General features: G+C 42.8%; 1 protein-coding gene across 1 annotated transcript; it reads left to right on the top strand.

Moving 5' to 3' along the window:
• The first annotated feature begins 8,469 nt into the window (after positions 1 to 8,469).
• Positions 8,470 to 19,504, top strand: NUDT2 (nudix hydrolase 2). The gene is made up of 3 exons (XM_079705850.1): positions 8,470 to 8,567; positions 16,731 to 16,864; positions 18,914 to 19,504. Exons 2-3 carry the CDS (start codon positions 16,738 to 16,740, stop codon positions 19,228 to 19,230), a joined length of 444 nt encoding a protein of 147 aa, XP_079561976.1. The 5' UTR covers positions 8,470 to 8,567; positions 16,731 to 16,737; the 3' UTR covers positions 19,231 to 19,504.
• Positions 19,505 to 19,743: the final 239 nt, after the last annotated feature.

Raw genomic sequence — 19,743 nt, 5'->3', positions numbered from 1 at the left:
ACAAGGTTGCGCAACCATCACCACAATCCAATTTTAGAACATTTTTATCACTCCCAAAAGAAACATTGTACCATTAAATTTTAGATGTTACACTAGCATCTAACAGAGAAAAGCGCTTTTCCTAAAACGTTCACTTCTATAATTATCAAAAACAAAATTAACCATGGAAGAAATTGAGAAAATGTATTGAAGTTTTCTGGGGAAATTTGAGCTGTGGTCAAGAGCTATTAAGAATGCACAGGCTGAGTTATTTTTTACACTCTTCTAGCACAGAATGAAAATTTCAAGAGCTTCAGTTGAATAAATTAGAAGGGCATACCAAACATGTTCTAGGTGGGTGTGATAGCAATAGTTTTCAAGAAGTAATTAAGTATGTCTAATAATGCATAAACCAAAGCCAATTTCATTCTATTAAGAATCTTAGGAACTCTACCCTTACTTATTTTAAATAAAATAAACCAGCCTGTTTAAAAAAAGAAAAAAAGTCTGACTTGTTTGTACATGGATTTCATAGTATCAAATAATCTTTGTTATTTTTATAATGGTTAATTAAATAATTCCTCTTTAAAGGTGTATTTATTTTTGTTACAAAGAATACAATGAAGAGGAAAGTAAAATGTGGCTTTGGGTAACATTTATAGTAGAAAAAACAAAAGTTGAAAGCATCTGTGTGTCACAGCCTTTTTAAAAGAAAAATATTCAAAGTTATTTCAGAAATAATTCATGTTCCCAAGTTTAAAAAAATCCTCTCCGTTCAACAATAAAATTTCAAATTATTTATGCTGAGCAACCCTGGAAACAACTAAAAGTTCACAAATGCCAGAAATAACCTGATCATTTGTGAGGTAATTAAAAAAAACACACAGTAAACAGAACTTAAATGTAATTAATCTTAGATCAAACCTGACAAATAAAACTTACAAAGTTCTTTAAATGACCATTAAATTTTAAAACAAATATTCCTGCATGGAAAAGCATTTAAAAGGCACTTTTAACAAGTTATTTATAATCTAACTGTAAAAGTGTAATATTTATTTCTAAATATGATTCTATTATGTTAGAGGAAAAGTTCTTAATGGCAGAGAACATATGGTTGTCTAGAAAGAAAATAAGGGGCAGTGAGGCAGGTTATCTTCACTAAGGGGAAAAAGGTGTGGAAGGAGAGAATACAATAAATTAGAGAAGGCAGAGAGTTATGGAGAACTCTCAGAGTAAAGGATCATGGGGCTAAATCAGAAACACTGAAAAACAGTTTGGCATTATCTTACCAAGTTGAGTGTTCATACAGTATACAACCAAGCAACTCAACTCCTAGGTATATACCTCAGAAAAACTTCTGCATGTGTGCTTCAGGAGGCACATACAAAAAAGTTCACAGCAGCACTGTTCACAAGAGCCAAAAACAAAATAACCTGAATGTCCATTGGCTGAAGAACAGATAAATTTGGGTATATTCATACAATGGAATATTATACAATAGTGATAAAAGGACAAACCACACTAAACAATTTATCAATCTCAGAAACATCATGAGGAAAAAAACAAATCCCAGAAAACTACGTTCCTTTGCATAAGGCTCAAAAGCAAGCAAATCCAGTGTATTATTTAGGCATCTAAATACAAAATGAAGGATAATGGTTATCTCTGATGGAAGAGCAAGAAAATGGTGAACAGGAAGAGAATACAGGGATGTTATCTGCTAGGTCTTAGGTATTTATTCATTTTGTATTGTGCTTTATAACTTACATATATGTTTCACACATACCCTTTGGAATGTACCACATAATATTTAGGTAAGATAAAGGGGGAAAAAAAAAAAGAATCCTACAGCTAGCTGGGTCAATAGAGATCGTCTAGTCTATAGCTGATCTAGTCTATATTAGGCCCATGAAGGATTCCTTCATAACTTGTAGTTTGGCTTGCATAGTGTTTAAAATTTTTTTAAATTAGTTGCAATATTTAAAAAGCAGGAACAATTAAAAATATCCAGTTTCTGCTTTTCTTGAAAATTAAAAATACAGTTACATTGGGCCTACAATAAGATAAAGCAGCAATGGATCAAAATTGAGTTATGGCTGCTCTCTTTAGAGGAACACATACTATCCATACGCCAAGGTCCCCTGCTCCCAGTTCCTTTACACCCACCAACTTTATTTATTTACTTTAATTGGTTAGCCCTGTGGGCATCAGAATTTGAGAACTAGGATCTGATCCAACACCTTCATTTTATGTGGTAACTAAGGCTCTGAATGATTAAGTGACTTGCCTAAGGTTACACAGCTTTGATACGCTAAACCTCAGTGGCCTTTTCGAACACCTTACTATTTTCCACTTTCTACTTGCTCAATTATACATGTTTTAAATGTATATACTGTTCCTGAAAGTAAGGAACTACACGGGAAGGTCAGCAGGCATTAGAACATATTATATACGCTCTCATTAATACAGAGGTAGTATGAAATACAAGGACTAAAATAGCTTCTGATTGCCAAGAAATATTTCTTCAACTGAGTTCCCCTAAACTGTGACAATGACCACTTTAAAAAAAAATAGGGCTTCCCTGGTGGCGCAGTGGCTGAGAATCTGCCTGCCAATGCAGGGGACAAGGGTTCGAGCCCTGGTCTAGGAAGATCCCACATGCCGCGGAGCAACTAGGCCCGTGAGCCACAACTACTGAGCCTGTGCGTCTGGAGCCCGTGCTCCGCAACAAGAGAGGCCGCGATAGTGAGAGGCCCGCGCACCGGATGAAGAGTGGCCCCCACTTGCCGCAACTATAGAAAGCCCTCGCACAGAAACGAAGACCCAACACAGCCAAAAATAAATAAATAGGGCTTCCCTGGTGGCGCAGTGGTTGAGAGTCCGCCTGCGGATGCAGCGGACACGGGTTCGTGCCCCGGTTCGGGAAGATCCCACATGCCGCGGAGCGGCTAGGCCCGTGAGCCATGGCCGCTGAGCCTGCGCATCCGGAGCCTGTGCTCTGCAACGCGAAAGGGCACAACAGTGAGAGGCCCACGTACCGCAAAATAAATAAATTAATAAATAATAATAATAATAAATATATATATAACAACTTTATTGAGATATAGTTCACATACCATAGAATTCACCCATTTAAAGTGAATTCAATGGCTTCTAATACATTTACATACTAAACCCCCAACCCATCCAGCCCTAGGCAACCACTAATAATGATCACTTTTTAAAAAAGTCACCGAACCCACTGCACCATTAATAACAGATACAATACAAACCCAACATTCTCAATGAATTTGCATTAAGATGTTTGTGTACCCCACATTAGGCATAAGACCCCTAATTAAGAACACAAGAAATGCAATACTATCAGTGGGAGATTAAAAGGTGGATAATACAGTATACACTTTTTCCTCCAACAAGGGAATTAAGTTATTTCAAACTCTAGGGATTATTCTATCTATAGACCACTGGTCTTAAAAGAAGACAAGGGATACTAGACAGCTGCTTAAAACAACAGCTGCGAAGAATGAGAATATAGCATACCTAATGTAATTCTTCAGGCTGGATGCGAACTTGGGGATACAAATCATGTGAGTTATACCCAAAAGTAGTTTTTGAAAGATTGTTTCTTTTTGTAACTGAAAAACAAGCTTCACCTTTGTTTATGGTTAAGTAGCTAATGCTTTGCAATTACTGCAATTCCTTTCAAGAGCCCCACTATGACATTTAAAAATTTCTAAGGCTGGTGCAAAACATGGGAGCAATCACCTAAAAATAAGCATAACTAAATTGTTGAACCCAGTTATCTTAAAACAGTTCAAGTATTACCTCTCTAAATATAGAGGTTTAATTTTGAAAGAATTCCCAGAAACAGGTGGTAACCAATATTGGGTTTAAACTCAGTGTTTTATTTTTTAAATCTTGGTCTAATCCAATTGTAGAAGTTGTCATTTTCAGAGTTTTTGCCATTTTGCAGTTATAAAATACTTTCAACAAAATATATCTCACATGTTTAATTGGAAAAATAACGATTACAATCAGTTTTTATAAATTATTAAGATGACAGAGATGCTTTTACTCAGGGTTACATCCTCTTGGGAACCGTTGCCACAATGGCACCAGAAATTATTTCTAAAGGAGTGATGCTGAGAAAGCAAAGAACGATTAAAACAATTCCATTCACTGGGATCTAAATTATTAATACATAATTAATTATGCTACCTGATTAATCTTCCAAGACTTTTTGTGAGAGATGGACGTTGTCATCACCTCACTTTATACAAATGAAGAAACAAAGGCATAGATAATTTATTAAAAACAACTATATGAATTTGTTTTTGAAAGTGATTAGATATCTATTTGTTGGCTACATAATTCTATACCACTAGTTTTAACCAATCAAATCTCAGCATAAGCAGGTAACTTAAAAGACTATAATAGACACAGTACTGCTCCTCATTGCTTGTGAAATCTCAACTAGTCTTTTTGGCCTGGATATTGTGCAATGTTATTAACTGAGTACTTTCAGAATTCCAGTGTAACTTTAGTTCACCTCACAATAAAACTAAAAATCTTACGGATGTCTTGCAGCAAAAACATGCAGGTATCACTATCAAAATGTCCCCATGATTGAGCATCTGAACTACTTGTCAATAACCAAACTCATTAACTCCCCACAAAATCTGTTCCTCCATCTCTTTGTTCCTTGGGGAAGTGAGGGTTGGGGTAGGGTAAGTGACAAAATACCATCTATCCAGTCACTCAGAGCTAATCTGGGAAGCATCCTTAGACTCCTCCTTCTCCTTTAATCCCAAATCTGATCAACAGGTCCAGTCAATTTAATCTCCTAAATATCTGTCAGATTTCCTCTTTGCTATCCTTATTCCTACTACCACAGCCCTGGTGGTTCAGCCTCAGATGGTGGTTCACCTAGATCATTATATGTCTCTTAACCGCTCTCCCTGCCTCCAGTTTGCCCCCTCCAAACCATCCTCCACACTACAGAACCAGGTCATTGTTTTGAAAGCACAGTTATGACCATGCTGCTCCCTTATTTAAAACCTTTCAGTGGCATCCTGTCACCTATCTAAAGGACAAAGTCCAAGCTCCTTAGCATGTCCTACAAAGCCTTCTACGGTCTAGCCCATTCCTCTCTCTCCCACCTACTCTTCAGTTTAGTCAGTTTCTTAGACTGTTATCTCTGTGCATTTATTCACACTGTGCTCTTAAATGGTCTCCTCCAACTCTCATCAAACCTCACTTTACCTGTCTACCTCTTATCCATTGATTAAAACACAAATGAGTTCTTTTCTGGTCTCCCCAGATGTGGATGGATTTCCCTTCTATGTTCATATCATACCTTTTGCATATCTCTATCATTGCAGTTACATTCTGTAATAATTATCTATGAGTATGTCTATTTCCTCCATTAGAATATGATCTTGTGGTTAAGTAATGTGTCTTATTGATCTTTTTATCCCTGGAATCTAAAACAATGTCTGGGAATAATAAACATTCAATAATTAGTTAATGAATAAATATCCCTACACTATTTTTAGAACTATACAAAAGCATTTGATACCATTTGCAGTCATAGGTGATAGAAACTTTTGTATCAGGGTAGTTTGATTACTCAAGAAAACTAAAGCAGAGTTGGTGGTGCCCTGACTCACTGCCCCTGAGCAAAAAAATGAAGGAAGTTTCTATCACTCAAACGAGTTGCTATGGACACAGCTATGGTCACAGTTACAACAAAAACATTTCATCCAGTCATTCAAGAAATAGCTTGAGGGACTTTTATGAGCTGGGCCCTTTCTAGACATTGAGGAACAAAACAGATAAGGTCACTGCCCTCAAGGTGCTATTATTCTAATGGAAGGAGATAATCAATAATCAAATAAGCAAGATAACTTCTGATGGTGATAAATATGTTTCTCTGAGTTCTGGGAGCTGCTGTAGCAAATTAATCAAACCTGAGGAGGGGGACGTGGGAACTTCCAATTTGTAGCCAAATCTGAGAGAAGTTGTGGGTATCTGGGGACCTAACTACTTTTGATTGGCATTTTAAGTGGTATGGGAGCAGTCTTGTGGGACTAAGCCCTTAACCTCTGGGATCTGACACTATCTCCAGGTAAACTGTTACATTGAGTTAAACGGTAGGACACCCAGATGGTGTCACAGAGAATTGTGGGGACCCCACATATTTGGTTTTTCCCTACACAGGAAAAAGACATACTTGTGGAAAACTGAATTTTTCCAGTACGAATGGTACCTATTAGTTTATGCCTATGGAAAAGTCTTCTTGTTTAATAGGATATGAACATCAAAATCCTTGAGACAATACCTCGGAAAGTATACAATGACCACAACACTCAAAGTACAAGAAGTAGAACTCTATTACTCATTTAACAAAATTTGTTGAGGACCTACTCTGAACAAATTATGAATAGGTTTGCTGAGCCAGCACAGGAAACTGGATTAATTCATCAATTAAACTGAAGGGATCTGAGAAGAGTAGTTCAATCAGCCCCTCACTTTACAAACAAAACTGCAGCCCAGTGAAAGAAACTGCTGTTCCTCCTAAACTGGAAGATGAGAGAATCATGCCCTAGTTTGCCCCAAGGACATACTATGAATAGCTAAAGATTTTCATTAACAACATAAACCAACAGTTTTTAATGAAATGTTATGTGGGCAGTAGATTAATGTACTATGCTAAGAAAAATGTAATATTTATGTAAAGCCCTTGATATGATACAGTGCTTTGCACAGGGTAGATGCTCAATAATGGTAGCTATTACTTCCAGCTATATGGTCTTTGAAAGGCTGAGTGCATGATGTCTACCTGGCATCAACGGCTTGACTAAATTGATAATAGAGCCACATGACTTCTAATCTAATTCAAACATTTGATTTTCCACATGGAAAACGTGAAATCTAAAAGGGCTAAATGACCTGCAAAGCCAGCCACAGTGAGAGAGACAGAGCCAAGACCAAACCCTGAATCCCCAGTCAGGGTTCCATTACATGCCACAGGTCTACAGTTTAGCTATAAGGTTATGTTCTAACTTTTATAAGAAGGTAATAAGAACAGAGCTGCTATACCTGACTTTTTTCAATCCTCTTATTAAAGTCATCATTGAGCTATGATTTGATATAAGAATCAACAAAGCATATTGGGAATATATAGCCTTAGGAGTTAACAACGAAACAACAGTCTTGGTAATGCAGTTCTATCACCGACACCTGATAAATGGATAGGCTACCGGAGCAGCTGTTGTATGTGCCGAAGTAGAGAGACTACAGCAGAACAGAAATACAAAACAGAAAACACTTAAAATGTGACAACAGCTGTGGGTCACTAAGAAACTGAGATCAAGTCTTTTGGCATACAGCAACAACAGAATGGTTTGTTTTAAGCAAAGACTAATCGGGAGTCTAATAAAAACACTGAGAGACCAAGACTAAAAGCCACAATGCGAGAAGAGTTGTAGTAAGCAATCCAAAAGTTTTCCCTTTCACGAAGAGTGGAAAGCCCAACCGTAAACTTTCAGGTCCTTTTGCATATGAGATCAGGATGCCCTCCCCCTTCCCCCATAAAGATAAAAAATAATCTCTGTATGGGAGGGAAAAAGGGGCAGGGCATAGAGGGGAATCCAATTTATTTGTGGTGAATTAAATTCAACTCAACAAATATTTCCTGAAAAATCTACTATGTGTAAAACATTGTGAAAGATGCTTGCCTTGCCTCAAAGACCTCACAATTATATGGGAGAAGGGAAGAGAATGGGGTTCACGGAAGTACCCAAGGAGGAACAGAAGCTCTCTAAGAGAGGTTCCAGTCAGGGCTATAGGTTCAAAGGGGTAAAGAGGATTTCGAGACTCAGAAAAGGTTTCACGGGAGAAGTGAGGGAGAGGGTAGGAGAGTGGGTGAACGTTCGGACCATCGGAAGAGGTCAACTCCCGGTTCCGTCCCAACTGCCCGCCTCCTCACGCACTTGGCGGGCGCCCTGCGCACCGTCTCCCGCGGGGCAGGCAGCAAGGCTCCCGAGCAGCCCACCCCGCCCCGGTTCTCCCCCGCCATTTCTCACCTCGGAGGCTCCTCGATCAACCCTGTCTGAAGACAGGAGAAAACGCTGACAGCAAAGAGCCCCAAGGCGGGCGACCGAGGCGTGCTGTCAGCTCACTAGCTTGAGCCTGCCGCCAGGCCGCATCCCCATGGTAACGCCGCCAAGCGCCGGTTCGAACGCCCGCGCCGACGCCAGCGCGCTGGCAGTCCAGCACCGTTCACCAATGGGCATCCAGGGAACTCGTGGACGTGAGCCGCCTTCTCTTACAGAAGACCAATCAGGGAACTAATGAAACGGTGGGCGTAACTCTCAATTCCCGTCTTTTGGTCTTTCAACCAATTACTCCACTTAAGTTAAGATCTCGCGATGTTCTAAGTGAGAGAACCTCACCTTTGAGGCGGGTCCAGAATCCTAATGCCCGGAGCTGTTGGTCGCCCAAAGCGCAATGGAGCTCTCCGGATTGGTCGACGTACCCCAGGTCTCCGTTTAAGGCCCGCCTCCTGCCTGCTTCCACTTCTGAAGGTGAGTGATCTTAGGGTGGGTCCACTGGCTTTAGTTCTCCGCGGCGGAACTGAGGCTCGGCGATATGGGAGTTTGCAGCTGACTTACCTCCCGTCGCTGTAGGGTCAGAGGTGGACGTTCCCTCCTCCAAGCTGGCAGTGGGCCGTGGTTAGGCCAGGCCCCAGACGCTCGCAGGACCTCAGTTTTCCTGTATGCGTAGGGAGAAGGGATCAGTGGCCCCGCGAGCCTTGCTTGCCCTCATGCAAGTGGTGATCGGGTGGGTCGTCGGAAGCCCAGAGTTCCGGTGTAGGGCCCAGCGACCCGAGGTCCATTCCTTCCCCTCCTTGGGCCTCAGTTTTAACATTGTTGTTACCTTTTAAGCCCTGCCTACTTTCCAAAAGAGGTTTTATATTTTCTAATAGCTTCATTTATTGAATGGATAATATCGTGGCAATTATAGCAGAAGTAAAGAAAGTCACACGAGAGTCCCACTACCTAAAAAAATAACTTCCTTTTTCCTTGTTGTGGCTTGGTTTGGACCTTATGTATTTATTATATCTCCTAAGGGAAAAATATATGAATGACAAATTAAAATAAACTGAATGCAATCAAATAGGCAAATGTAGCTAATGTAGAGTCGAGGCTGAGAGCAGTGATGTTGGGAGACAGGCAAATCTGCTTTTGAGTCACTACCCAGACACATGTCTGAGCTGTAATTTCCTTTTTCTCGTGGGGTTGTTGTGAAGATTAAGTGAAATAACAAAGGTAAAGCACTTGGCACAATGCCTGACAAGTAGTAACTCTTCCAAAAATGATAGCTGTTATCTTCATAATAGAAACAAGCAAATATACTAGCCAATGGAGCCAGCAGATGTACTGTAACTGAGTACCCAATTTAGTTTAAAACTTGTCAGTTAAATAACTAATAATTCAGGAAGCAATACATTCTTCAAAAGAGTGGAATTTCTTCCTAGTAGCTAAATCAAGAGGAATTTATCTTGTGGGGCCCCATCAGGGATATACATGGCGTGATCACCGGTAGTTTTGCAGAAAATGTGAAAAGCCATTTCTTGATTCAACTGTCAATAAAAGCTAAGAGCATGCCCTTAAAACATAACATAGAGAAGCTTTCTGATAATCTTGTATGATAACAGGGGTAAACGTGACTCGTATATTCAGTACGTCTATGTCAGACCCTACATATACATTATTTATTTTAAACTCTGCAGCAACCGTGAATAGTAGGTTGTTGTTTCCTTGTTTGTAAGATGAGGAAAATGAGGCCTAGAATAGTTAAGTATTTTGCTCAAAGTAAGACACTGTTAAATTAGGGAGCTAAGTCTCACTGTGAAGCCAGCCATGCTTTTCTGTGTTGTGCCGTGCTGTTTCTGACTGAAAGAGGATGAAAATACTTGGAATACCAGATGTACAAGCAGCTTTACCCAAATGGAGGGAGGTGGGCTGCAGAGATACCTACAGTGGAAGCAAAATCTTTCTCTAACAGGAAATTTCAGCCTTGGGAAATGAAGAGATGGGACGAGGTGATCACTGAACTCTAGACACGTGTCCATTTACTTTGTGGGTAGTCTATAGCACTTCAAATTCAACTTGTCCCAAACAGGAATCATTTGCGTACATTCTACTCCTACTTCTACCTAGTCACTCAAACCAAATACCTCTCCCTTGCCCTCTCCCTTGGACAATGAAACATCAAATAGTGTTGATTTTCTCTGAGACCTCTCAAATTCATCCCTTCCTCTCCTTTCTCACTGCCTCTGCCTTAATTTGACTCTATATCATTTGTCATCTGGACTGTTTGCAACAGGCTTGTAACTGGTCGGCCTCCTTACCTTCTAATTCTTTCTCCGCTTTCGTTGCTGTCAGAATGTCTCTGTAAAATGTCAACCTAACCATATTACAGCCATGTCCAAAACCAGTCCAAGGCTCCTCATTGCCTACGGGATAGAAACTAAGTTTTATCAATGGAATGTCGTCTTGTTCTTGAGGGTCTTTGCTCACACTCCTCCCTTGGCCTGGAGTGCCCCTTGCCACCTTTATTCCGCTTGGTAAACTCCTAGTCATCCCTCAAAATCCTTATGGCGTACCCCTTGACCTAAAGATATCACCCCTTCTTTGCTACATTTACATCTTACACGTACCCTTGTGGTGCAAAAAACACATTTGGTAACTTACCTGTTTAAACATCTTCCACTTTCAGTAGTATTCAGCTTCCTATCTACTCTTCAATCCTGTTAACACTGCCTGTCACATGGGACACACTCAACAGACATTAGATGAGCGAATGAATCCTTTCAGGCTCTAGTATTAGAATTCCCCGTGTTTGCTTTCCAGAATTGTACAGCAGATGGCACTAATAGGCCATTGAACAGATCTCCTTCACTAGAAATGATTTTTGTCCCAACCTTGTCTGACTTGGTTTCATCCTGGAAGCCAATATTCATGTCATTACAGGTGAAATCTCCTGTTTCCTCCCTCAGCCAAATAGCAAAGATAGCAAGATGACTCAGCAGCTTGGTCTCTGTGAGAAAAGAGAGTGGCAGATGTCCAGGGAAAGGTGCAGTTGAGGGAACATTTTCTTTGTCAACTTATTCAATTTATGGTAGTTGGGAGCTTTTTTCTTTCTTTCTTTTTAGTTTTATCTTTTTGCTGTTGTTACAAGAGAGAGCTTTATTCAAAGATAGGAGCCTCATTTCTGTCCACTCCTTTGAAAGGGAAGAAGGGACTTGGAGAATTGGAGAAAAGACCATTGTGATGAGGGAAGTGAGGGAAAGATGAGGAGTCACAAAGTTGCTTGTGGGCAGGCAGAGTTGGCCTTCCTCCTCGCAGTGGAGTGGCCTGGGCAAATTTTTGGGACACCAGTGCCCTAAGTTAGGAATTTGTGTGCTTGCCCAAGGCTAGCATCCAGTGTGTCCCCAGTACTGGGTGCTTGGGAACCCTCAGGCTACTCGGTATGGTTTTGAACGTGTGGTTATAGGTTCCTGCTTCCCAGAAAAAAAGCAGAAGAGGCATAGAAACCTTTATCAGAGACACAAAGTTTAGGGGCCTCAGACTACACTTTACCCCTCCAGGGTTGTCTTTGGGTACCAAGACCTTCATCTATACCACCCTCCAACTAAAACCTCTTCTGTGGAAAGGAGTCCAGTTAGACATCTTTAAAATCCTCCATATGAATATAGATCAAAGTGTGGGAATTTTGGAACTGGAAATGATTTTATAAATCATTTTCGTGTCCTCTCTCAGGGCCACTTGTGCCCTAAGCCCTGCTCTTTCACGGTAAGCAAAGCAGTATAAAGGGGAAAAAATACAGATTTTGGAGTTAGACTTACTTGAATTCAAATCTCAGCATTCACAGACCAGCTATGCCTTTGGGGAAGTATTTTAAACTTTCTGAATCTGTTTCCTCATCGTAAACTGGAGATAATAATGCTTATTGTGAAGAGTTGTCTTGAGCATTAGAAAAGATACACGTGAAGAACCTTGCACAGGGTAGATGCTTAATTGATAACATGGTGGGATGAAATACTGTTTCTGCTAGAGGGATTTTACACTGGGAGGAACAAGTCGGGGAGTAGGATTTGGAGAGCTCTTTCTGTATGTAAAGGTACATTTATGAGGGCTTTGGGGGTTGAACTATGCTTGCAGTAGCACTCTGATTAATTTGATGAAAATATTGGAACACAGCACATCAGTTTAGCCATTTATCTGTGAATTATTTTTTGGCACCTAAGTCCTGAACCTCCTAGGCTGTGAGGGAATTGTATCTATAGAGAAAGCCAAGAGTATTTTTCGTTAGCTTCTGGAACCTTCTGATGACATTGAGGGTTTTTTTGTTCAGGTTTTTTTAACCACCTAAGGCACTTTGCCACTTTTCTGAAGTGTGAATTGCCTGCTGTCAGCCTGGAGTTCTCACCTCCGCAATCCTGGCTGCAGGCATCTTTGCATATTAGACGCTGTGTTCTTTAACCCCCTGAGGTTTGAATCCACTCAGAGTTTGTGCGTGCCAGAACGTGTGTGTGTGTGTGTGTGTGTGTGTGTGTGTGTGTATGAGGGAGAGAGAGAGAAATCTGGCTACTTTCAAACCCCAGGACAGTTTCAGCTCCGTGGTCTCCAGAAAAACAGAAAGCCTCCAACAATAGCTCCATTGACTTTTATGTAAATGGCACTCCTCAGGAAAACACTGGGCTATTTCCCAAAGTCCCAGAACGTACCCTGAACATTTGTTTGAGTGGGAGGTGGGGAGACAGTTCTGTTGAGTCAATGAACATCTGTTGAGAGCTGCTGTGCTGGGTCCCAGGAGACAGCTCATAGTCTGGCTCTTCCCTGCCAGAGGTACAGACAGAGATTTACCATACTAGGCATGCGTGCTTGTGGTGGCTTTATACTGTGTCCACTTAGCTGAGCTGGAACCGAGTTTCCCAGGATTCCCTTCCTGTATGGTTCCAGTTGGGGTTGACCTCAAGAAAATTTTGTGCAATATTTGGAAAACTGAAGTGAAGTAGCAGCCAGTACACTGTGAAGGACACCGGGCATGGTGGCAGTGCATACCTTTTGACCCTGACCTGCTGGCTCACCTTGGTTGTGCAGGACAGCACCCAGGCCTGCAGCCCTCCGACTCCTGCTGAATCTCCTCCTTCAGCTGCTCTGAGAGTCCTAGGCTAGATGTACGTTCAGCTCTGTGGCAAAGGGCCCTTGCTTCTCCTGCAACTCACCGGAGTCAGTGAGCTTGGAGACAGTGAACAGAAGTCGATTTGTTCTCACAGGTTCCAGTTCTTCCTCTCCTCCACTTCACAGCCAGCTTTTCTTCCCAACTGCTGGCCTCCCCGACTTACAGAGACTTCAGACCTAACACCAGATGCAGAAGTGACAGAGTTGTGTGGATTTCTCCATCAACTTCCTAATTGGACAAGGTCTAATCCCTATACTAAATTCTTACTTTACTGTTGTTCATAGTGTTCTGTTTCTCTTATCAAACCCTACAGTAGAAGATTATTCAAGCCACGTTAAAGGCCCAGAAGATGGAATGATTAGAAGCCAGAAGGCTTCACAGGAGAGGTGACATCTGAGTTGTTGCTGAAAGGATGAGGAGGTGGTTAAATGGATGGGGAAGGAAAGAGAAATTCTAGAGGACAACTGGCTCAAGCCAAGCAATTGAAGGGCAAATAGGAGTTCTGCCTTTCTGTCCTCTCTGTAGGTGCAGAGCATAGAGAGAAAGTGAGCATCTCTCTGATCCTAGCTCTTCTTGTTGCATCAAGATGAACCGTTGGTCAGTCTGCTTCTTAGATGTGGTCACCACTGAATACTGGTATCTACTGAGATACATTTTTGCTGGGTGCACCCCTGTCAGTAACCTAAGCCTCCTCCCCATAGGAAAATATTGGCCTGCACCCCTCTCCCCAGTAGTTCCACATGGCCACCCCAGGCCTGTCTTTCTTGGTCATCCCCATGCAGCATCTTTGTTTCCTCATGCTGTATTGGTAATAGCAGTGGTGTGGAGGGAGGGCACTGTGCCCACTAGTCTGGGATCCCTAAGCTTATTGAGGGGTTCCAACATCCATTGCATGGGACTCCACTCGAAGCAGGGGCAAGGTGCCCTACACCTATAACTTGCTAATACTTTCTGAGCATTTTGATAGGAAAGCATGGGATCAGGTACCTGTTTCTGCCTAAACCTGGAACCAGTCATTTGAAATCTTGCTTCACCAGTTCTTTGGTGACAGGGTTCCTTCCGGCTTCCAGAATAAGGAATGTTCTCAGCCTAAATGGGGAGACCAGGGAAACAGAACACCATATTTAGTAAAAGCCTGATACCAGTTTACGTATGAATTTTAAACTCAAAAAGAACCATACTTTACATACTGTTATGAGCCATTCTTTTTCCACTGAAAATCTTTTTACAAGCAGCACATTTGACTCCACCTCATTTTTTAAAGGCCTCATAATCTCCCATCATATAGATGAAATACTGTACTTATCTAACCATTCCCATATTGATGGATATTTGTTTCTGCCCTTTTTTTCTTTGTGTGTGTGTGTGTGTACATCTTAAACAGGTATTTCTATATGTCAGTATGCCTAGAATTGGAATTCCTGGGTCTAAGGGAATGTGCATTTTATGTTTTGATAATTATTACCAAATTGTCCTCCTAAGGGGATATGCTAATTTAATCTCCCACCAACAGTAAATGAGAGCACAGACCATTTCAAAAACCCATTTTGAGATTATTTCCAATGCTTAAAAACTCTCATTACAGGTGTAGAAAGGTTTGGAAAGGTCACAGTGTTGGGTGTGCTTGGTTTTTTGAGTAAGGAACCACTGTTTTCTAGAGTAACATTACCATCTGTTGGTAGCCCTGAGAATTGCCCTGGAACGGGTTGTGATTTGGGTCTGATTTTTATGCCTTTGACAAAATGCAAGCTCATCTTGATTGAGCACCAACAAGGGGGCCATGGAGACCATCAGCATCTACTCCAGCCACCCTTTCAGCATCAGCTCTGCCACCTGTGAGCACCAGCTCCTTCTTTGGCCCTGGAATCTTGGAGATGAGACCCTCCGACTCGGGCCTCTCCCTGCCTGGGCCACTCTCTCAGGCCTCCGCTGCATTTGAGACACCTGGTTTTCTTTCAGTTCTGCTGTCTCACCTCGGAACCTTTGCCCATGCTGTTCCCTCTACCTGGAACACATCTTCTCTCCTCTTTCCCTTTGACAGCTTACCTTCTACTTATCCTTTACTTCTCTGCTCAAACATGCCTTCTTCCAGGAAGCATTCCTTGATTCCTCAGTCGGGTTAAGTTACCAATCACACATTTCCCCTTTGGAACACATACCTTATTGGCAATTATTTTTAAATTTGCTTAACTATTTGATTAAAGTCTGCCTCTTCCACTAGAATATAAACTATATTCTATATTCTTATGAGGGCAAAGGCCAAGCACAGTACTTGGTACATAGTAGGTACTCAATAAATATTTGTCGAGTGAACAAATGGTACAAGTTTTTCTTTTGCAGGGCTTCACATAAAGGATCTTCCATATTTTTTGTTACTTTGATTACATGTCCTCCTTCAGATGATGAAATTTTTTTCACTTCTGCAGATATTCCTGCTCCCTTCCTGTCTTTTGTTGTTGTTGACATTTTTTTCTGAAATGGAAAAAAGGCTAAATGGAAAAGACTAAAAAAGTCTGTCTTCACTGTATTTCTGATTATAAAAATAATCAATGTTCTCTGTAAATTTCCAAATAATACAGACATATATGGAGCAGGAAATGGAAGTCTCCCCATAATCTCATCCCCCCAGAAAACAGTATTAATGATGTGTATCCTTCAGACATTTTTCTGTGCATAATGAAATCTATTGAGATTACATTCCAAGCACTGTTCTAAAGCACTTTACAAAAGTTAAGTCATGTAATCCTCATAGCAGCTCTTTACAGTAGAGCTATTACTATCCTGTCTTACAGCTGTGGAAACAGGCTTAGGAGCTAATCACACAGTGAATAAGTGGCAGAGCCAAAACTTGAACCCAGGCTCCAGGTTCACACTCTGGACTACTCTGCCAGTTCACCTCTGATGGGGTAGGAAAGAGACTTTCTACCATGTGTTCCCCTTTATATTTTGAGTTTTGAACCATGTGAATGTATAACATTCCAAAATGGATAAAAGATTGAAAAAAAATCGATAATAAATTTTTAGTACACTAAGCTACCCTTTCTAAGTGACCCCTCTGAGCCATCACAAACCACATTGTTGGGGTCTCTTTGCTCTAGAGACTCAGGTTGGAGGCTGAGGGAAATGGGATTGTAAATTTGATGATAATATTGTACTGCATCTCTCCCATTCCCCGCATCTCTCCAGTTTCAGTGGGGTTGCTTCTGAGGATCTCCTGTCTCTACATACACATGCCAGCCCTGTTTTAGCTGGGAGACCTAGAGGAGTTGGGATAGAGCTACACTAACAGGTAGGGACCAAGGTCCTGCAGTTACACACAAAGGCCTGTCTCTGACTCCTGGTTTCCCCCCATTGGTTCTCAGCATGCTGCCTTTGTCTAGAGGTGATGAGGTCACTGTTAGCTGGTCTGTGCTACTCCGCAGCACCAGAGTACTGCCCGTCAGTATGGATCTTCCTGTTCTGTGTAACTTCGAACATCTTTTTTGTTACACCTTCAGATAGACCATGGCCCTGAGAGCATGTGGCTTGATCATCTTCCGAAGATGTCTCATTCCCAAGATGGACAACACTGCAATTGAGTTTCTACTGCTGCAGGCATCAGATGGCATTCATCACTGGACTCCTCCCAAAGGTGCGAGGCCAGAGGGGCGGGCTTTGGGGAAATGCCAAGCACTGTTCAGAAATCCACCCTCCCAGGCACCCTGCTAGGCTTGCTTCCCAGTGATTGTGTAGCAGGAGGGGGTGGGGTGGGCAAGAGCTCTTGATCCTTTCTACATACAAAGTCTCCATGCCAGCCCAGAGAAGAACTGGAAATAGAACTCTGTGGCTGAATTCCAGGGCAGAAGCAAGACCTGGTTTTCTTTCCTTTTTTTTTTTTTTCCTCTTCTCCGTGCCATGCAGCATGTGGGATCTTAGTTCCCGACCAGGGATTGAACCTGTGCCCCCTGCAGTGAAAGCACGGTGTCTTAACCACTGGACTGCCAGGGAAGTCATAACACCTGGTTTTCTTGCATCAGTCACCAGAGCCTCTGTGGTGGGTAGGGGAAGAGGCACTGGGCTGGGAATTGGGGACCTTGGGGTCAAGTTATTACTGGGTTACAGGTCAGGAGCTCATAGTGAACAGCCCCCAGACAGAAGGGAGCAAGCGGGGTCACGGAGGGGTGAACAAGACTCCAGGGTTGGAGGAAAACAAGGAAGTGGGAATATGAAATAAAATTTGCCCATTCAAGTTTCACTGAGGAGAAACAAGGTGAAAAAAAAGAGACTGAAGTGTCACAGATATTATGAATAGGAATATTCACACTTGCCTCCTGATCACCTGAGTCACACTGCACGGTCCCTCTCACTGAAAGATTTCAAAGGACCTCTCTGAATTTTCCCTGCTTGGGCCTGGGGGAGAAGTTACCCTGTTAACACCGATGGGCAGAGTGCTAAATAGATGCCACTAGGCAGGGTGTGCTCAGAGACTCCCACACATTTCTGAGGGAAGGTCGGGCATCCTGGATCAGCGTCACCTGTCTCACCACCAGCATCACTCCCACCTTCCTCCCCTGGTGCATTACCTACCTGTCTTTGTGTCTGTGGCTATACGAGGTGCTATACAGAGAAAATTCCCTAGCAGCCGTGAACGAAAATGGGCTTTTAAGTCCAAGCTCCTGGCTGCTTTCTGTGGGAGCTGTGCAGCAGCAGCTGACTCAGGGCACTGCTCTGAGGACCCCTGGGAAGGAGGAGGCTAGGATGTAGCCCTGTCTTTGAACTAAGAAGAGAACAGCTAAGAATTCCTGCTCTCTGTGAGCTCCTGAACCAGGAGGCCCCCAGCAACTTGCTGGAGCCATGTGTTGACCGAGGCTGCCAGACCACTCCCAGGCCTTCTTGGCACCCCCTGAGCAAGCTGAGAATTTGCAGGGAGGGCTCGAGGCAAAGCTGAGGGCTGCTCCCAGTCTGCAGAGCTTCAAGTTCTCTTACAACAGTTTCTTGGCAGTTGTCTTATTGGGTTTGGGCCTTGCCAACAAATTTTCTTAGAACTGGCTCTCAGCTTGTCCTTAGTCTAAGTTCCCATCAGGACTTTCCCTGTGAAACTAGAATCTGGCCTTGCTCAGTTAGAAAGATGAAAACAATTTGGAAGAGCCTTGATAGCTACTTGGAAACAGCTGCCGGTGCCTCGGTGCAGGGTTTGGAGACAGACTGTTGGCCCTGGGACTTCAGAGACCAACTGCAGACAGTGTTAAGTCTTCGCTGTGCATTGTAGGTGAAGTGCTCCCTCTTCAGCCAGCTCCCACCTGGCAAGAAAGGACTGCCCCTCCTTGGGAAAATCACGTTAAGATGTCCCAGGGAAGGGTCTCCCTGAGAATATGGGATGAAGAGAACTCCAAAGAAAAATAGAGGTCTGAGGGAGGCTGTCTCTCTCACCATCGAAGGGCAGTATTCTAGACCAGACTTGCCAAATATATGGTTTGTTTCACTCCCTGTAGAGAAGATGGGGTGGGGAAGAGGGATTGCCCAGACACCACAGAGCCAGACACTGCCTGCCCTGTACCCCATCCCTAGGCATGTGAGGATATTGCCAAAGCTTAGCAACACCTAGAAAAGTCGCCAGAGACCCCAGCTTTAAATCATCTGACCTGGAAAATCCAGCTTTGTTGAAGATTATATCCACCTCCTCTTCTTTTCTCCTAACCAGGCCATGTGGAACCAGGAGAAAGTGACTTGGAAACAGCCCTTCGGGAGACTCAGGAGGAAGCAGGCATAGAAGCAGGCCAGCTGACCATCATTGAGGGCTTCAGAAGGGAGCTCAATTATGTGGCCAGGAAGAAGCCTAAAACCGTCATATACTGGCTGGCAGAGGTAAAGGACTACGACGTGGAGGTCCGTCTCTCCCACGAGCACCAGGCCTATCGCTGGCTGGGGCTGCATGAGGCCTGCCAGTTGGCTCAGTTCAAGGAGATGAAGGCGGTGCTCCAGGAAGGACACCAGTTTCTCTGCTCCATGGTGGTCTGAACTGACCAGATCAGGGTCTTTTGCCTCCGTAGGATCCTTGAGGGCTTCTGAGGTGAACTACCTTTGCTTCCAGGGAAGCCTATGCTGGTCTTTGGCTCATTATAGCAGATTGCAGACAGGCTGGTAAAATCAGCTGAAGACCCTCAGAGAAGAGCAAGCAAAAAATCTCAGCTGGGTGGAAAAGGAAGGGAAAGGAGTTAAAAAAAAAAAAAAGGCCAAGCCCAGTGAGTGCATCCTTATACGTTATGAATAAACGTCAAGCAGCTTATCTCTCCTTCTAACCTGCTGTATTTATTTCATGGGCTCTTGCCTTGGGTGGGGAGAAAAGCTAGAGTGAATCAGAGCTCTGACCTTAGCTGGAGGGAATCCTGTGTCCAAGCACTGTACCCTAGAGAAGCTGAGGGATGGAGTCAGAATCAGAGAGACCCAATGCTACCGGGTGGCTCTCCTGCCTCTGGACCTCCAAGCACCCTTACCCCACCCCACCGGTGTACCTGAGACGTAGTGACTTGT

The sequence above is a fragment of the Hyperoodon ampullatus genome, assembly GCF_949752795.1.
Source record: "Hyperoodon ampullatus genome assembly, chromosome: 6".
Classification (NCBI taxonomy): Eukaryota; Metazoa; Chordata; class Mammalia; order Artiodactyla; family Ziphiidae; genus Hyperoodon; species Hyperoodon ampullatus.
The sequence above is the reverse complement of the archived record's forward strand: the minus strand, read 5'-3'. Positions and strand labels throughout refer to the sequence as shown.